This window comes from Gadus chalcogrammus, chromosome 11 (genome assembly GCF_026213295.1).
Source record: "Gadus chalcogrammus isolate NIFS_2021 chromosome 11, NIFS_Gcha_1.0, whole genome shotgun sequence".
Lineage (NCBI taxonomy): Eukaryota > Metazoa > Chordata > Actinopteri > Gadiformes > Gadidae > Gadus > Gadus chalcogrammus.
The window spans coordinates 15,398,960-15,416,787 of NC_079422.1; the positions used below are offsets into that span (position 1 = coordinate 15,398,960).

At 50.2% G+C, this 17,828-nt stretch overlaps 1 protein-coding gene across 1 annotated transcript in view; it reads right to left on the reverse strand.

Moving 5' to 3' along the window:
* Positions 1 to 3,813: 3,813 nt before the first annotated feature.
* The window catches only part of LOC130391828 (teashirt homolog 1-like), a 35,443-nt gene continuing 21,428 nt past the window's right edge, over positions 3,814 to 17,828 (reverse strand). Inside the window, exon 2 of the mRNA XM_056602134.1 lies at positions 3,814 to 9,134. Coding sequence (XP_056458109.1) covers positions 5,512 to 9,134 — 3,623 coding nt within the window. The 3' untranslated portion in view covers positions 3,814 to 5,511. The remainder of the gene's footprint in view (positions 9,135 to 17,828) is intronic.

Genomic DNA, 17,828 nt, shown 5'->3' on the forward strand with positions numbered 1-17,828 from the left:
CACTTTATACACACACATACAAAGTATATATATACACACACAATGTATACACACACACAAACACACATTATACACACAAATAGCAGATACACATAGACAAATGCACTTGCGCACCGACACTCGACACACACACAGACACACACACACACACACACACACACACACACACACACACACACACACACACACACACACACACACACACACACACACACACACACACACACACACAAAGTATATACACAGCACATACACACAGACAATGCACTTCAGCACAGACACCCTCTCCCTCAAACACAAAAACGCGCGCACACACACACACACACACACACACACACACACACACACACACACACACACACACACCTGCAGTCCTCATCCAGGACGAGATCATAACTAAAAAGGCAGCTCGGTGGAGAGTGATCGTGTGATATTCGTTAGGCACCGCTGTCAGATGCCATCACTCTGTAGAGACAACTCTGTCATGTTAGCCTCCAACAGGAACATAACCTTGCTTTGATGGAGGACGGGCGGCGGCCCATTGAAAACAAATATACCCCCCGTCCCCGTCCCCGTCCCTCCTTCACCCCCTAGGGCCCCCACATTTGACACTTATATTCCGTTTCACAAGAAGTGCCGGGTTGAAGTGGTGCCGCCACTTAATACAGGCCAAGACAATATAAATACACTTATTTTATGCTGCACTTTTTTTTTCTTCACTTATGATATATGTTTTTGAAATGGATAGTACTAAGCCACACTGGAATGCGGGATCAGAATAGTTCATAGTGAGCTGTTTGAATTAAAATCCACCAGCTGAGATCCACGTATAAATAGTACACAGTGTCTTGTGCAAAAACATGAATAGTGATAACTTTGTGGTGAATACAACGTTCACAATGAGCCTTTTATCAGGATCCAAACAGATTTATTCCTACTGGTGGTTTCAGATCCGCCAAAATGCTCAGAATTCCCTCTCTCTCCGTCTCCATCCCTCTTGCTTGGTAGCATTGTTGTCGATTTTGTTTGGTTTGAGGGATTTTGGAGGATAGGTATTTAAACCATGCGACCGCGTATGTGTTTATGTTTGTGTGTAATATTAAACATTTAATAAGAAGCACACATAACTGATATTCTCTCTTTTATCATACTATCTCCTACAAAAATCGAGAACACCCACCAAAGACATGCGGGGAGGCCCGCCTGTGTGACAACACTTGGCGAATCATTTTTCTTTGCACAATTGTGTTTTGCTTGCAGGTGGGCAAGCAAGGCACAGACATCACTAGGTATAGATGCGAGTGTTACTGTGCACATAATTTACGCCTTTGTGTTTGCACAGAGCGTACCTACCTCCCAGCACACAGTAAAGCCTTCCATGTTTCCCAAAGAAACGATCAAACATCCCCACCTCGAGGCAGATAAACAGGCAATTCCTCTCCATACTTCAAAAGATCTTGTAAGCACTGCGCCACTTCATCCGCGGACTCGGAACAAGGCTCTGTTTCCACTAAGTCATAAAGACGTTCACAACATACTATACGGTACTGTACAAGTTCTTTGATACAACATGCAGAGAACCCCACACTGCCAGGTACTGTACACACACACACAAACACACACACTCACACACTGTATTTACACACACACACACACAGTGTTATGCTAAAATAGCTGGATGAGCACGTGCCGCTCTATCTCGACGAAGGCAGACACAAGTGAGGGAGGTTAATAATTCCTCGTGCACCGCCGCCCCTCGGCTCCGAACAGCCCAGGTGATTTGAGTTTTGTTGTTATTCCGTTTGCGCTCCCACCTCTACACCCACCTCTGTCTGCAGTACATAATGGTGCAGACCCGGGGAGGAAGCAGGCGTTTACTAATACAAAACCTCGAGGAAATCCCTACCGATCCTCAGGGCTATGCGTTCCACGCGCACAAAAAGCACAAAGGCTATGCAAATCTCGCCCAGCCCGCGTTTATCTACCCCTCCGTTTCCGTTTGCTCTGCGGGAACCAGCATTGTGCCTTGCGTGGCGATTATCGCATGTAATTTACATAGAATATGCGCAGGAAACAGTGCACTGATCTCTAACAAAGCAGGGAGAGTCTCTATCGGCTCAACCGCTATCTGACGGCGCAGCAAAATTACAGGTTTAGCTGTGGGGTATTAAACCTACAAGGTGTGTTGTCGCTGGTTGTTGCTTTTTTTTTACATTTCTGGGTGTGCAGGGAACACTATATCCTCCAAATGGTGCTTGTTTATCTGCCCCGTTTGTTTTAGAAGCCGACTCCAGCAGTCCCATTCCAGGGAGCGCCATCTTCAGCCAGGGCTAATCTGCCCTCTTTCCCTGTGTCTCCTTTGTCACTGAATCCGTGTATCGACACCGTGAGGTGCAGCCCGATGGAGGAAGGTGTGTAATTGCACAAAGACACTCATGCTAATGCCGCACGCCTGGGAGAGTGCGTGCATGCATGCATGCATGCGTGTGCATGCAGGCACGAGACTGAGTCAGCCAACGGGAGCCATGCTTTTGAGCATAAAGAACCGGGAGTCATAACACAACGGGATCGCTGCCGACACTACAATAGCCCAGGCTCGGCGTGGAGCGTTTCCTCAGAGACACGAGACCCACGTGGTGCAAAATGAGATCAAAACTCTCTAAGAAGCACATACCTTGGGCCCAGGTCACCCTGAGGTCATTACACCGGAACAATGAGTGTTGGGCTCTGCCAGGGAGGAGCCCAACTCTCCAGCGCTACAGCTTAGAATCCACTTCTATAAAACTATCTGAGGCATCGTTAGGGTCGTTAGGAGGCCGGAATTAAAGGGTGGGCTATACATTGACCATGATGGTGGAAAACAATCTGTCGGCAGTTTGCAATTGTTGTTATGGTTTATTTCTCATTGTTCATCACTAAGTGTTGATTAAAGGTTGCTGATGGGTATGTTCCGATGGGTCTTCCAAACAGGAACATCCTTTGAGTGGTTGTTTAAACTTTACGGTGCAATGATTAATTGAAGTCAAAGTATAACTCGTATATGCATGGATTGTGCTGCACTTTATAAAGGTTCTCAAAACCGTGCTTATACCTGTATGTCTAACTATAACTATTATGCGCCTATGAAGCAATGATTTCTCTAGAGATATTTTCCAGAGGACATTGAGCCTAAAAATAAAGTAGCATTTGACATTGTGGTTTATCACAGTGGAGGGAAAAGAGCTGACTCTGGATGCTTGTGTTTCATCCGAACAGCTGTGTGTCAATTCTGGTTCAATGGGGGCCCGTCGGAAAAGAGGTGGTGTTGGTGGGGGTGGAGGACAGTGGGTGGTGGTGGTGGAGGAGAAAGTGCTGGAAGGTGGAGGTGGTGGTGGTGAAGGAGGGGATCAGAGTTGCTGGTGGAGGAGGGGAGGGGAGATGGTGGTGGTGGAGGAGGAATGGTGGTGTTGGTTTAGGTTGAGTTGGTGGTGGTGGTGGAGGAGGAGAGAAGAAGTGGGGAGGGGGTTACGGAGGTGGATGGTGCTGCGCGGGGGTTGGTAGTGGTGGAGGGGGGGGGAGGAGGTGGTTGCGGTGGTGGAGTTGGGTGGGGGTGGGGGCTGCGGCGTCAACCAGAACAGACACTCATCTGATTGCATTCCCGGAAGACGGGCTGAAGCACACTGCCGTCATTAATACAACACAGATTCCTTCAGAGCATCCAGTCCAAAGGCCGGTCACAAGTCTAGCATGGGTTTTCCGCGCAATACAATAGGCACCCTTACAGGGCTCAGCCTCCCATCGTCTTCATCCTTACAATCATTATCGGCAGTAAATGAGAATGAGAGGGCCCAGTCTTCTGTATGTATGAGACACCAGGGATTTCTCCAGCTCCCCTACCCCACATGTTTAATAATCAATCTAGATACACTGTAAGAAATGGATTAGCAGACCATGTTGGCTTGGTTATCAACAGGACAGCAGCACACAGCAGCGAGGACACTGCCCTGGCCTCATGTGGTTATGGTTTGTACCGAATTACAGAGCTAGTAACTGTGTTTTTGGGGGGTCCTATATAAAGTCCAAACGAACGTGATAAACGCAGTGTGAGTAAGATCAAACTACCATGCACCAAAAATGAACACGCAACCACAAATGTTGTACTCTTAACAACGGCATTGGGGTTTATTTTACAATTGAGAAAGAAATTAAATGAAATTAAATTAAACTAATTAGTGCTAAAAAGTTTTGTTGTTTTTTTTTTACAATATCCTCGATAAAACATTGAAATGTATAGTCATTGTGCATCGCTTTATTTATTTTTCACACCATATCATGCATCAAATTGGATGCAATTATAATTAAAATCATTTCTGTAAACCAAGCCAGAGAAGCTAAATTTGTATTTTCTTTTTTAAAAAAGACATTTTTTAGATCTACAGTATATATCTATATACATCATCTGTTTTTCTTTTTTATCCATTTTTGTATATAAAATGACAATATAAAAGTTAGAGAATGCACACACCTTAAGATACAAAGAATGTTGAGTTGATTCAAATGGTAAGATATGTCTTATAGAGTACTGACATTTCACTGATAATCATTTACATGTAACGGACTCTTGTCTTTACAGTATAGCGACACAATTCAGTAAGAGAAAGTTGTAGCAAACGATACAACAACAACAACAGAGAATTGTGATTAAGGTGGTACTTCACATCATGGGGGAACAAAATAGTTTTTGAATGAAATTTGCATACTGACAGCCATTACATATTCACTGATTGACTTGTTATTCAGAAGCATTTAAACTGCTCCTAAAAGGTTTACACAATCCGTTTTGCTTTTTTTTCAGCTTTCAGAGCAGGCCATCATCAAAAACATCCCAGTGACAGGAACTCAGAAAAAAAAGAATAGCCGGGGAAAAGGGATGATGGTTGATCTTTTCAAATCAATCTGATTTGACAAAATGCAAAGTATTTTGAAACATGGTCTCTTTACAAATGTAAAATGCAACTGTCTAAGGTGCTACTTCAGTCTCTCTGGGTATTCGTCCATTCTTTTGGCATATACATTTAATTTTCCCCTTCTTCATATCAAGTATTGTACAATTTTCTCCTTTCTCCAATTCATTTTTCAGTCACCACTTAAGTTACCATTGAAGCAGTAGTTGTATTATTTGCCATGAAAAGATCAAAATCTTGTGTTAATCTTGACTCACTAAAATACATGCACAGATCAGACAAATAGCATATAAATACATTACAAAATTAGTTTAAAAAAAAGAGCTTGGCAAAACAAACAAAAGGTAAAAGTGAACAAAAATAGACATGGTCCAGTCAAGCATTTATCACAAAAAGAAAAATGATAATAATAATAATAATAATAATAAGACTGTCTTTTTTTTCCTTTTTTCATAATAGCGGCTCAGTTCGGCCCAGTGCAGTAACTGTGAATTTTTAGTGCAATGAAATTCTGGTCAGTTCCACAGCTGTAAGTCTCTACCCCAAGGCCCAACAGCCTCTATCCCGCTCAAACCTTCTCGCACTTATCCAGCTTCTCTAGTTTCTCTAAGGCGGTGACAAACACCAGGTGATCCTCTGGAGACTTGCCGTGGGTCTTGCTGAGGTGCAGTTTAACCGCGTGTTTGCTGACGAAGGTCCGATTGCAAAGTCTGCACTGGTACACGGAACCCGTGTCGTCCTCCGGCACCGTCAGTGCCGACAGGGCGCTACCAAATGTCATTTTGTCTGTGATCACCTTGGAGACAGCCTGCTGCTCCCGTAGGTGTTCGTTGGACAGCTTGGACAGGTCCTTCAAGCTGAAGCCCAGGTGAGTCTCCAGGTGGCCGATGTAGGCAGAGGGAGTCCTGAACTGGGAGGCACAGTCACCGCATAGGAACACCGGCTGGCAAGAGTCCATGTTCTTTAGAAACTTGGTGCCCCCGGTGCGTCTCAGCTGGTACTTGACGTTGGCCAGCCAGTGGGAGATCGTGGTCATGGAGAGGCCCGTGAACTTGCAAATGTGGACCCTCTCTTGGGGCCCCAGGTCAGTCATGGCATAGCGGCCCTCTGTGGTCTCCCTCAGACTGGAGGCAAACTGCGCCTGTAGGATGAGGAGGTGCTGAGGGTTCCAGTTGGACTGCCGCCCTTTCCTCTTCTGGACCGGGGAGAGGTCCTCCAGAGTGTCGTCGTACGTGCTGCCGTCCGCGTCCGACTTCTCGGAGATGGAGGAGGGGGTGGAGGACTTGGGCGTCAGTCTTCCTGTGAGGTTCTTCACCATGTCGGAGATGTCCATCAGAGCGTTCTCTCTCAGAGGAGAGGAGACGGAATCAGGGAGAGACAGAATGGGCTTGTTACCGTTGATAGTGTTGCTGTTGAGTAGTGGAGCGCAACTGCTGTTGCTGTTAGTGTTGGACTTTGATTTGCTCAAGTCAATTGGCTGGTCGTTGGTCTCGTAAAATGGATAGCGATTGACGGGCTCAGCTGGTTTGGTCTGGGGGGAAGGATTAAACGCGGGCTTGTCCATCATGCTGTTGCTGATCTTGTACAGCATGGACAGAGGGTCGGCGGCAGAGCTAACCGGCTTTGAGGCTTTACCTAGGTGCGTGTTCATGATTGACTGGAGTGCGCTGAGAGGGTTAATGAAAGGCCTCTCTGGCGAGTGATCGGTGATGATGCTCATGCTGTTGCCGTTAGTGACGGGGGATTGGCGCGACTCTGAGCTGTTTTTGGAGTGGTTGTTGTGGCCATCCACCAGGCTCTCTTTGGGCTCCTTCTTGCAAACAGGTTCTGAATCCACGCTTCCGGGGCTGCTGTTCCTGACAGTGGGTGGTCTCCCCACAGAGAGGTCATTCGGAGAGCCTAAATGCTCCCTCTGCTCTCTCAGGGCGGGGGAGGGAGACTTGATCGAAGAAGGGGGTCGGCAGCGCTCAAGGCTCACCAGCTTTTCCTCCTTCTCTTTCTTGATGGCGGTAGCTTTTCCTGTCACCTTCTCCACCAGCTCCTCCATGGCAGTTACATTGTTCCTAAGCGGGGGAGTTAGAGAGGGACTCCTGGGGGAGTGAAGGACTGAGTTTGGGTCACTCATGAGGCCCCTGAGGCCACTGTTGTACATTGGCTGTATCTGGATACTCTGCACTGTTGGAGGCAGTACAGTGGTGGAGCTCTTCATGCTCCCCTGGAGCTGGTAGGCTGCATGAATGCTGGGGTAGCCACCCCACGTCGGTGTGCCAGTCTGTGCCTTGCTAATGGCACTGGACACAGTGTTCTCCAGGGACTTGAGGATGTCCAGTCCCCCTTTGGGCGCCTCCTCCAGGTCCTCCTCTCTGAGGTATTTATAGGAGGTGCCATCTGCCTGAGTCTTCTCCCCCGGGTCCTCTTTCTCCTCTTTAATCTTCTTTTCCCCCAGCTCAGCGACATCCATCTTTTCTTCCGCACAAACTTCCCTCTTCTCCTCTGAGCTAGAGGACAGGGCTGGAGACACGGGTTGGGACTTAATAGCGCAAGGAACTGGAAGCCTGGTAGTTGTGGGCGGCAGTGGGATCGATTGGATCTTCTCCTCTACAACGGGGTCAAACATCAACTGTTTGCCCTTCTTGGAGGCAGAGTTGGTCACCTTGAGGAAGTGGCCCGTAACCATCATGTGGGCGGTCAGTTGCTGGAGCGTGTCATGGGAGCTCCCACACTCCATGCACTTCAGAATCTGGGCCTTTCGCGCCTCAAACTGCCATGTGTAGCTGGCGCCGTTCTGGTAACCGTAGCGGTTGTTGGGTGTCACGTAGGGGTTTGCCGTGGACTTTGAGTCTTTGCTCGAATCCATCATTGACAAGTGATTACCCCCTGTGCTGGCGTGGATAGAATCTGGCGAGCACGGGGAGATGACGGCATCTTGGAGAGCACGCCTTTTGGAAGGGGGCACCAGTTTGGTGGCCAGGGACGGCACCGGTTCTTTGAGAGGCACTTTCTGGTAATGCTTGGTCTTGATCATGTGGACACTGAGGTCCTGCAGGGACTCAAAGGAGTGGCCGCAGTACATGCACTTCAGCACCTTCTGCGCGTCCTCCTTGCCCTCCATCTCCATCAGAGAGCGCTTGCGGGGCTTGGACCAGCGCTTCCCCCGGTCATCCTCCTTGTCTTTGTTGTCGTCTCTGTAGTGGCCCGTCTCGTTCATATGCACCGTCAGCCCCACCAGAGTGTCATAGGCGGCGCTGCAGTCTTTGCAGCGGAACTTGCTGGCGCCGGTGAAGACTGAGCCGTAAAGCTTGTTGTTCTGGCGGTAGAGCTGCACGGTGCTGAAGAGGCTGGGCTCCGGCAGCAGGTGGTAGGGTGTGTGCTGCAGTGTCTTTGCGAGGGCCGCCTGGTGCCAGTCATAAGCTATTCCGCTTCCATTACTGGCGCCCCCACTGCTGCCGCCGCCGCCGCCACCGCCGCCGTGGCTGTGGGTGTGGCTGTGGCTGCTCGCAGTGCTTGCCGCGACGCCGTTGGTGCTCCCGCTCCCACTGTGATTGACCGCAGCGCTGGAGCTCCTCCCGTTGTGGTGGCTGCTGGGCATGTGGTTCCCGCTGACTTTACTCGTGGGAGGAACGGCGGCGGCGGAAGCAGCGGTGCTGGCGGGCGCGGCGGTGGGCAGGTCACTGGTGAGGGCGGCAGAAGACGCAGTCTTGGACTTCATGATGTCCATGGCGATGCTGGACCAGGAGGCATCAGAGATGAGGTTTGCATAGACGGCTTTCATTTGTGCCAGGCTGTCCTGGAGAGAAAGGCCATTGTTCGGGCGCAGGGGCAGAGAGGCTGCCTCGCTCTCCCTCTCCCTCTCCTGCTCCAGCTCCCTCTCCCGCTCCCTCTCCTGCTCCAGCTCCCTCTCCCGCTCCCTCTCCCGCTCCCTCTCGGGGTCGTCCCGGGAGCAGGTGCTCTTAAAGTCTGTGAGCCTGTCACTGGTGTCGCTGAGCGGGGAGCCGTAGCCCGCGTCCGGGTTGGTGCCGTTGCTGAGCGGAGAGTCTCTGTAGCTCGGCGCCGCTCCACCGTCCGCGTCCTCCTCTTCCTCATTGCACAGGAACTCTGCATCCTGACCGTCCAATGAGAGGCCGTCGTCCTGTAAGTGCTCTTCCTCGTCGTGTGGGGATGCCTTGACTTCATCATCCTCAGGTTCATAGGCTGGGAGAGAGAGAGAGAGAGAGAGAGAGAGAGAGAGAGAGAGAGAGAGAGAGAGAGAGAGAGAGAGAGAATGGGGGACAAATAAAGAAGAGAAAAGAGGTCAGCTTGGTGAAATAAAAGATTTACAGCACGCTAACAGGACCACTGTCGAAAAGGACGCAGAATGAATACTCAATGGCAGGAAATATGGGCTTTTGTTCGGATTGGGAGTGTGTGTGTGGATGTTTGTGTGTGTGTGTGTGTGTGTGTGTTTATGCATGCCTGTGCATTTGCACATATGCACTCATGTGTGCGCCTGATGTGTATGTGTGTGTGTGTGTGTGTGTGTGTGTGTGTGTGTGTGTGTGTGTGTGTGTGTGTGTGTGTGTGTGTGTGTGTGTGTGTGTGTGTGTGTGTGTGTGTGGTTATAATGTGTGCATTACAAGGGCTAGACTAAAAGCCACTGATGAAAAAAACGCCTCTGAGGGATAAAAATAAATCACTGATTCAGACAGTTGTCCTTTTCCATCCACCTCCCCTCATTCCTTCACATGCTTCATGTTCGCAGGGATTTTTTTCTTCCCTTTTCCCTTTCTTTTTTTCTGGGTCTTTGGCCTTGTTAGCCAGCTGCGCCTCCTGTGCCTTGATTTCTAGTTTTGTCTTTTGTGCAGTTTACTCACATGTCGAGGTTATGCAATTGATCAGCAGAGAGAGAGAGAGAGAGAGAGAGAGAGAGAGAGAGAGAGAGAGAGATAGTAAGCCGAGACAAAGGCAAAACCAAACATCTCATTTTGGAGTTATCAGTTCATTTTCCCGGCTCACTTTGACAAGTCGAAGGTCACCCCGTTTGAGTTGATAAACACAAGACCGGGAGTAAAACAATGGAGCAAGGCTGCTTCAGTCACTCATGAAGACAGGTGGGAGTACGGGGAGAGAGAGAATGGCAGAGAGAGAGGGAGAGAGAGAGAGAGAGAGAGAGAGAGAGAGAGAGAGAGAAAGAAAGAGAGATTATTACAGAGATGGAGAGTGAGAGAGAGTACGGCAGATCTCCACTTTTGTTGTTCAGTGAAACACACTGCTGGATGATACAAAGCGACGCAGACAATGACGCTGACGAGAAGCCAGATTAAAGAGGCAAACGGAGCACATGATCAAAAGATCAGAGGAGCCGAGATGTAACAGGTTCACGGCTACGGAGTACACAGAGGCAAAACTAACAGAGGAGGACACGGGAGGGCTACTCTCCTCCTACACACGGCTCTTGCATGTGCGGATATGTGTGTGAGAGTGTGTGTACGTGTGCGTATGTCTGTCTGTCTGTAAGTGTGTGTGTGTGTGTGTGTAGATGCAGAAGAAATTAGGGTTGATGGGGGTGGGGCAGGAAGGAACCCCTCCACCCCTCCCCCCCCTCATCTCCTCTTGCGCCTGGTTCCTTTATCTCCTTCCTCCACGTTGAGATGTGTGTCTGAGATGCCAGCATCACTCTCTCCTGACGAAACAGATGGGCTGTCAGCTTCAAACGGCACGCTACCCTGTCATATCCTAATCTAAGTGGACGTAATACCTGATACAGACACACGATGGGTGTGTGGGTGTGTGGGTGTTGTGTGTGCCTCTGTGTGCGTGTGTGTGTCTGCTTGTGCGTTATTTTGTAAGTGTGCGCGTTTGGAAGGATACCAATTGTCCGTCTCGTTGGCCCTTGCCGTAGACATGCCAGACTCGTGCCAAACAACACTTCATGGAGTTTATGCACCAGAGCACAACCATGAGGCTGCATGAAAGTATGCGCAAATTATACACCAAACACACCCACATACACACACACAAATACAGCCCCTTTCCCCCTATTCAACACCCCCCCCCCTCCCCCACCCCCCCACCCCTCTTCTCCCAAGACACCTGACAGGATTTCAGTGAAATGAGAGCGCTACAGGAGGAACCTGGCTGCGCTTCAATCCCGCTGACAGACTGAGCTCGAGACAGTTCCTAAAACTCCTGAAAATCCCTAACACAGCAGATTACACACACACACACACACACACACACACACACACACACACACACACACACACACACACACACACACACACACACACACACACACACACCCAAGCGCACGCACACCCAGGCACATGCACACACGAGCGCTACCTCAAGTGTCGTCTGTTAGCGTGCCTTGCGAACAGAACACCATCACCGCCTCGTATCAGCCCTACAAACACGCCAGGTGCTGTGCAGGCTGGCGAGCTCAGTCCTCCCTGGGACCAAGGTGAGGAACAGCCAGCTACCCCCCCCACAGGCACACACACACACACACACACACACACAGGATATACCAGTGTGAGTTACCCCCCCCCCCCCCCCCCCCCCCACTAAGCATGGATCTCTGCAGCCAATAAACGCAGCTAAACATGAAGAGCTGGCGGGGCATGCACATGCACGCACACACACATATACACACACACGTGTATAGATACAGATGGAACAATATGAGGGGGAACATCAGAAAGATCCCCGAGTGACTGACAATAAAAGCCCCCCCCCCCCCTGACTCAAAACATGCTGGCAGCAGGGGGGAGGGGCTTGGCACACAGAGTGGTGCGCCCGGGAACCCTTTGACGATCCTTGTCAATCAGTGCCTGTCCTGCCATGTTGTCATGGCAACAACAAAAAAAAAAGAGAGCAAGGAGGGTGGGTGTGGGGAGGGGGGGGGGGAGAGGAGTCGGGGAAATCAAAAGCGTGCAGACAAAAGAATGGCGGGGAGATGAAAAAAGAGAAAGAAAAACGAAAGGAGAAGGTGGGATCAGAGAAGGCAAAACGGACGGTTTTATATCCGTGAATGCGTGATGCGGTGACGCCTCACAAAATATTGATCCCTCCGTGTCTATTTTGAAATACGCCTTCGGCTACATCCTGAGTGGGATGCTGAAATGTTCTCAGAGAACGCTGTTCTGTTCTCCAAAGCCTGGCCCAACGCACGCCGCAGCACAGGGGAACACGCCCCCCTCCCAACCCCATCAGGGACGCGGGACGTGGCCGCCGCCTACACCCACAACCACCACCACCACCACCACCCTGGTCCACCATCTCTTCCTACTCCTTCCACAGACGTGCCCGCGACACACCCTTATGGCGGTGACCTCATCAGTGGGGGTGGAGGGGGGGGGGGGGGGGGGCAGGATGTGGCGTGGGGAGTGGGAGGGACAAACGCTGGCGGCGCCATCTCTGGTTGTTTGAATTACTTGACGGGCTGTGAGTGAGGCCATCTGTGGTTGTGTGTGTGTGTGTGTGTGTGTGTGTGTGTGTGTGTGTGTGTGTGTGTGTGCGTGTGTGTGTGTGGTTGTGTGTGTGTGTGTGTGTGTGTGTGTGTGTGTGTGTGTGTGTGTGGTTGTGTGTGTGTGTGGTTGTGTGTGTGTGGTTGTGTGTGTGTGTGTGTGTGTGTGTGTGTGTGTGTGTGTGTGTGTGTGTGTGTGTGTGTGTGTGTGTGTGTGTGTGTGTGTGTGTGTGCTGTGGCCTAGGACAGGAATGCAGACTAGTCACGGCAAATGGCAGCCATCATGTCCCAGGTCCTTGGAGTACACGGTGAGTCGCTGATGATACACACACACGAACAACCGAACACACACACACACACACACTCACGCAAACACTCATCGTGCCACATCATCCATCTTAGATATGCAGGGTGTCAGGCTGTTTTAAATCCAGATCACTGCACTCTGTAATCTTATAGTCTGTAAACTGTGCGTGTCAATTGCATTCTACCACATTATTATTCAAATGCCTTTGCTGTATATTATTTATACGTCCTGCATTAGAGACAATACAGATCGCTCGTTCCAAAGCGATGCTATAATCATGGCGGAACCGTACAGGCCTGGTGGGATGCATTAACTAACTTACAGCCCACGCCCAACTTGCGCCGTGCAATTTCCATCCTTGTTGCACTTGATACCAGATGAAAACACAATGGCAAACATAGTCAGCCATTTTGGCCAAAAAAGATAAAAAAAATTCTAAAATAAAAAGGTGCTCGAATGTGATACTGGTATCTGCGTCCGCCCAAACTGCTTTTCTTCGGCTGGCTGCTAAATCAATATAACTCTCTGTCAGCCTCCCAGAGCTTTACCATTTGGCCGCTGTCAAACCCAAACAAGCCCCCCCATAAGAAAGGCAAGGTAGCAAACATAAAAAAATAGGAAAGTGGTGGTGGTGGTGGTGGTGGTGGTGGTGGTGGTGGCGGTGGGGGTGGTGGTAGTAGAAGGGGTGAGCGTGGGATCAGAGGGAGATGGAGAGGAAAGAGTTGAGGAAAGTAACTGTCACTCACTAGCCCCCCCCCCCCCCCCCCCCAACCCCCACACCTGTCTCTGCAACACCCCTATCCCATATATTTATTCACACGCACACATTTCTTTATTTATCTGATGCGAGTTTGGGAAGAGCAGGACAATCACAGCAGTCATTTGGACCACTAATGTCCAATCGCAGGGCCCTTCACTCATGTGATTTAAGGGGATATGGGCGTAAGGGTGGGGGGGGGGGGTTAGAAGTAGGGTGGTGGGGTGGGGACATTTAGAGGTATTCCTGGGGCCATTTAGGCCGGCCCCTTGCTTAAATGGAAAAGCGGCGATCTTATTCCTTCCCCCCCCAGATTGTGTTTGTCACCAGGGGTCTACATTACGAGCTGCTCAGCGCTGATGGCTTCGGACAGGAGCTGATCAAAAAGCCATCACTTGACCTGCGTGCCGCGGTAGAACGAGCCTCGCGCCGGGCACAGAGAAAGAGAGAGAGAGAGAGAGAGAGAGAGAGAGAGAGAGAGAGAGAGAGAGAGAGAGAGAAAGAGAGGGCGAGAGAGAGAGAGATGGGAGAGAGACAGAGGGAAAAGGCAGAGTGAAATGAGATAGAAAGAACAGTGAAAGTGCGCGAGAGGACAGTGTTTGTGCGTGCGTGTGTGGTTGCACGTGCGTGTGTGTAAGTGTGTTGAAGGGCGGCGTACGGGACAGCCGCAGTGGTGGTGTGGGGGGAGCTGGAGTGTGGGGGGGGGGGGGGGGGGGGGGGGAGCGGAGGGTGGGAGGGGAGGATGGGGGGGTGATAGCTCTCGGACCCGGACAAGAGGGCTGTAAATAAAATGACATTATTATTTCCTCTGTCCCGTCATGTAGAAAAGCCAATTATGGTAATGCGGCTGGCGGAGTGTCACCGGGAACGCTGGGATGTGTTCCCCACCGAGCGACTAACGTGAGAGCCGTGCCCCCCGTCCCCCCGTCCCCTCGTCCCCCCGTCCCCCCGTCGCCCACCCCGTCCCCATCACCTCCCCTCTCTTCCTCTGCGTCTCACCCCCCCCTTCCCTCTCGCCAACCACCACCACCAGATCCCTCGCCCACCCTCCCTCCCTCCCTCCCTCCCCCCCTCCCCACCAACCCTTCTTCCTGTCTGGCCGAGACTATGGAGATCGGGCAGACAGAAATAGAGACGGGGAGGGGGGGCGAGAGAGGGAGAGAGAGAGAGATCCAGACCCAGACAGATAAGTGTGAGCGAGGGGGAACACAGGAAGAATCCGCCAGGCCTTTATGTTGCAGGACCTAGATTCGTTCGGAGCGTCCCCTCTCTGTTTACAGCCAACAGCTGTCGAGTAAGACCATCTCCACCTTGGACTGCAGCGGGGTTGGGGAGGGGGGGGGGGTTAACAGGGGCAGTGGGGGTGTTGGGGTGGGGGGGGGGGGGGGGGGGGGGGGGCGGTCATTGTGAGTTGTTATCCACCGGGGTTTTATCTCACCCGACATCACAGTATAAAAAAAGGGGAAAAAAGGAAAAAGGAAAAAGAAAGTGACAAGATGAATTATGCAGAATAGGGCCGCCAGAGAGCCGGATATGAGGAATCAAAAGGAGGGCTTGATTTACCTCAAGAGCTCCCTTCCCTATCCCTCACCACCTCACAGTCCTCTCTGTGTTGTCCACTCCTTTACGTCTCCTCTCTGGGTCCGGCGGGGGCCAAGGCGGTAGGGTGGGCCGGCTCGCCTCAAAAATGATGCCTACTCAATTACGGCTCTTCTTCTTCCCTTCGGCGTCGACCCAGCTCCCCTTTACCCTTCTCTCCCTCTCTCTCTCTCTCTCTCTGTCTCTCTCTTCGCCCCGCTGTAGAGCTCTCTCTCCCTCTCCCTCTCTCTCTCTCTCTGTCTCTCTCTTCGCCCCGCTGTAGAGCTCTCTCTCCCTCTCCCTCTCCCTCTCTCTCTCTCTCCGTCTCTCTCTTCGCCCCGCTGTAGAGCTCTCTCTCCCTCTCCCTCTCTCTCTCTCTCTGTCTCTCTCTTCGCCCCGCTGTAGAGCTCTCTCTCCCTCTCCCTCTCTCTCTCTCTCTGTCTCTCTCTTCGCCCCGCTGTAGAGCTCTCTCCCCCCCCCACACCCTCCACCACTCGCCCACACTGGCCCCTCCGGAATGGGATAACGGAACATATGGCTCGGCAGCACCTAAAGGACCTTAAATAACTCCTGCACCGTTCCAGCAGGGTGTACCAATTTGCCTACCCAGTGTACATATAAACCCCCTCCTCTACCCGACACCCCCCCCTCCCCCTACACACACACACACACACACACACATACACACTCACCTAACAAAACCTGTCCCTCTCCCCGTGTCAACTCCCCTATTACTCTCTTAGAAAGATTGTCCCATCAGCATTCAGTCTTTCCATTAAATTCTCTCTCTTTTCAGTTTTTTTATATCTGGCCCAACTGAGGTAAACAAACATATTTTGCAGCCAAATACAGCAGTTGTTATGTGTGTTTAAAATGCAATCCTAGTCAGCAGACATTATTTGGGAAAAATATGGAAAATAGCTTATAACTACAAGGATAGGCAGACAGAGACAGACGGATAGCTACCATGTCTTCAGCCGCACGTCTGAGGCATTACTCTCAACAACGGCCCAAGGCGCTGAGGTCAAAGGTGAAACATGTGCCACGGAGGCCCAGTATGCTCAATGTAAACACATAGGTGAGATAGACAATGAGGACACATCAAAGGAGAGAAGGCTATTTCCTATTCCATATGTATGGAGGACGTGTGGTGAAGTCTTTGTGTTTCCTTTGCGTGTGTGTGCGTGTGTGTGTGTGTGTATTTGTGGGGGGGGGGGGGGGGGGGGGGGGTGAGGAGAGGGAGAAAGGGTACAAAGGGGGAGGGAGGAAGAGGACTGTGTTAGCGTAAAAGGTGCGTGTCTTTTATTTATAGAGCCGCCGCTATTTATACCCGACGAAAAGATCAGTTCAGAGGAGTGAGTGGTGGGCCGCGGCCAACATCCCTCTCGGTTACTATATGCACACAAACACACACACACACACAAACACACACACACACACACACACACATACACACACACACACACACACACAGAACAAACAAACAAGACACACACACACAAGAAAACGGATTGAATTGGTGTGGCTCTGACACGATCACAGCACATTTACAATACGCATTACAAATAGGCAGGATCTCTTCTGCATAATAAAAAATAATCAAGCAATACTATTCTATATAAAGTCAATCTAAACAGGTCTATAGTATATTCGGCATGGATGTGTTGTAAACAGCAAGGTTTAGATATTAGACGTTGCTTTTACTGTCTTATGGCCGCTGTGTTGCAGGCATCTGAAACGCCAACACACACAGACAAATACATACACGCACACACGCACACACACGCACACACACAACGACACCTGCGTGGTCGAGTTAGAGAGGGAGCCGTGACTAACCCTGCCCTATATGCACATATAGGGTTCGATATTAAACAAGCAAGCCAGTATAGAATTTATTTATTTTTATTGAGCATATCAGCGTATCCTGCCCCCCTCTGCATAACAAGGCCTGTGTAATTAAACCATAAATTTCCACGTTCTCCTTTAATTACCACAGACAATGTCAGCAGGCACCGGCCCAAACAAATTGCTTTGAAGTGAAGTGAGTGAGGAGGAAAAAAAAAGAAGGAAAGTGCCTTGCTATGGAGGAGGAGGAGATGGGGGCCGGGGGTTGATTATATACAATGTATGTTCCAGAAGAAAAGTAATTATTGCAGATGTTGTGTGAGAGTGGATGGGTGTGAGTGTGTTATTGATTGAAAAAATGTGCGGCGCTTGTCTGTCTTGACCGTGACAAAGGACATTGCCATGACCACAGAATGGGAGGGGCTATTTTATGCATGTGTGTATACACAAATGCATGGGGACACATATGCATGTGTGAATCTATATTTAAGTCTGTGCGTGCATGTGTAAGTGTGTGCGTGCGGATGCGTGTATGCCTTCGTGTGGGTGTGTGTGTGTGTGTGTGTGTCATTGTTTCAGTGTGAGTGTGTGTCTGTTTGTGTGTGTTTCTGTTTGTGTGCATGCGTTTATATCCATACGTATGTGTGTATATGCATGTGTGTGTGCACACTCAGATACAGTATGTGTGAACGTGCGACTCAGGTCAATGTCAACATGTCGGTGTGGTTCCGGCAGCTTAGCTAATTACACAAGAGCCCTTTAGGCCACTTAGAACAGGTAAACTAATTAACAAACAGCTGATTGCAGATTAATTGAGAGGTGTTCCTAATCTTAACCCCCATAACGCAATGACAAATACTTACTGGTGTTAATTAGCCGGGTATAGAGGGCTCCTGTTTGTTCGCTGTGTTCACACTTAACACGTACGTGGTTCTGGTTCTTATCGTGCTC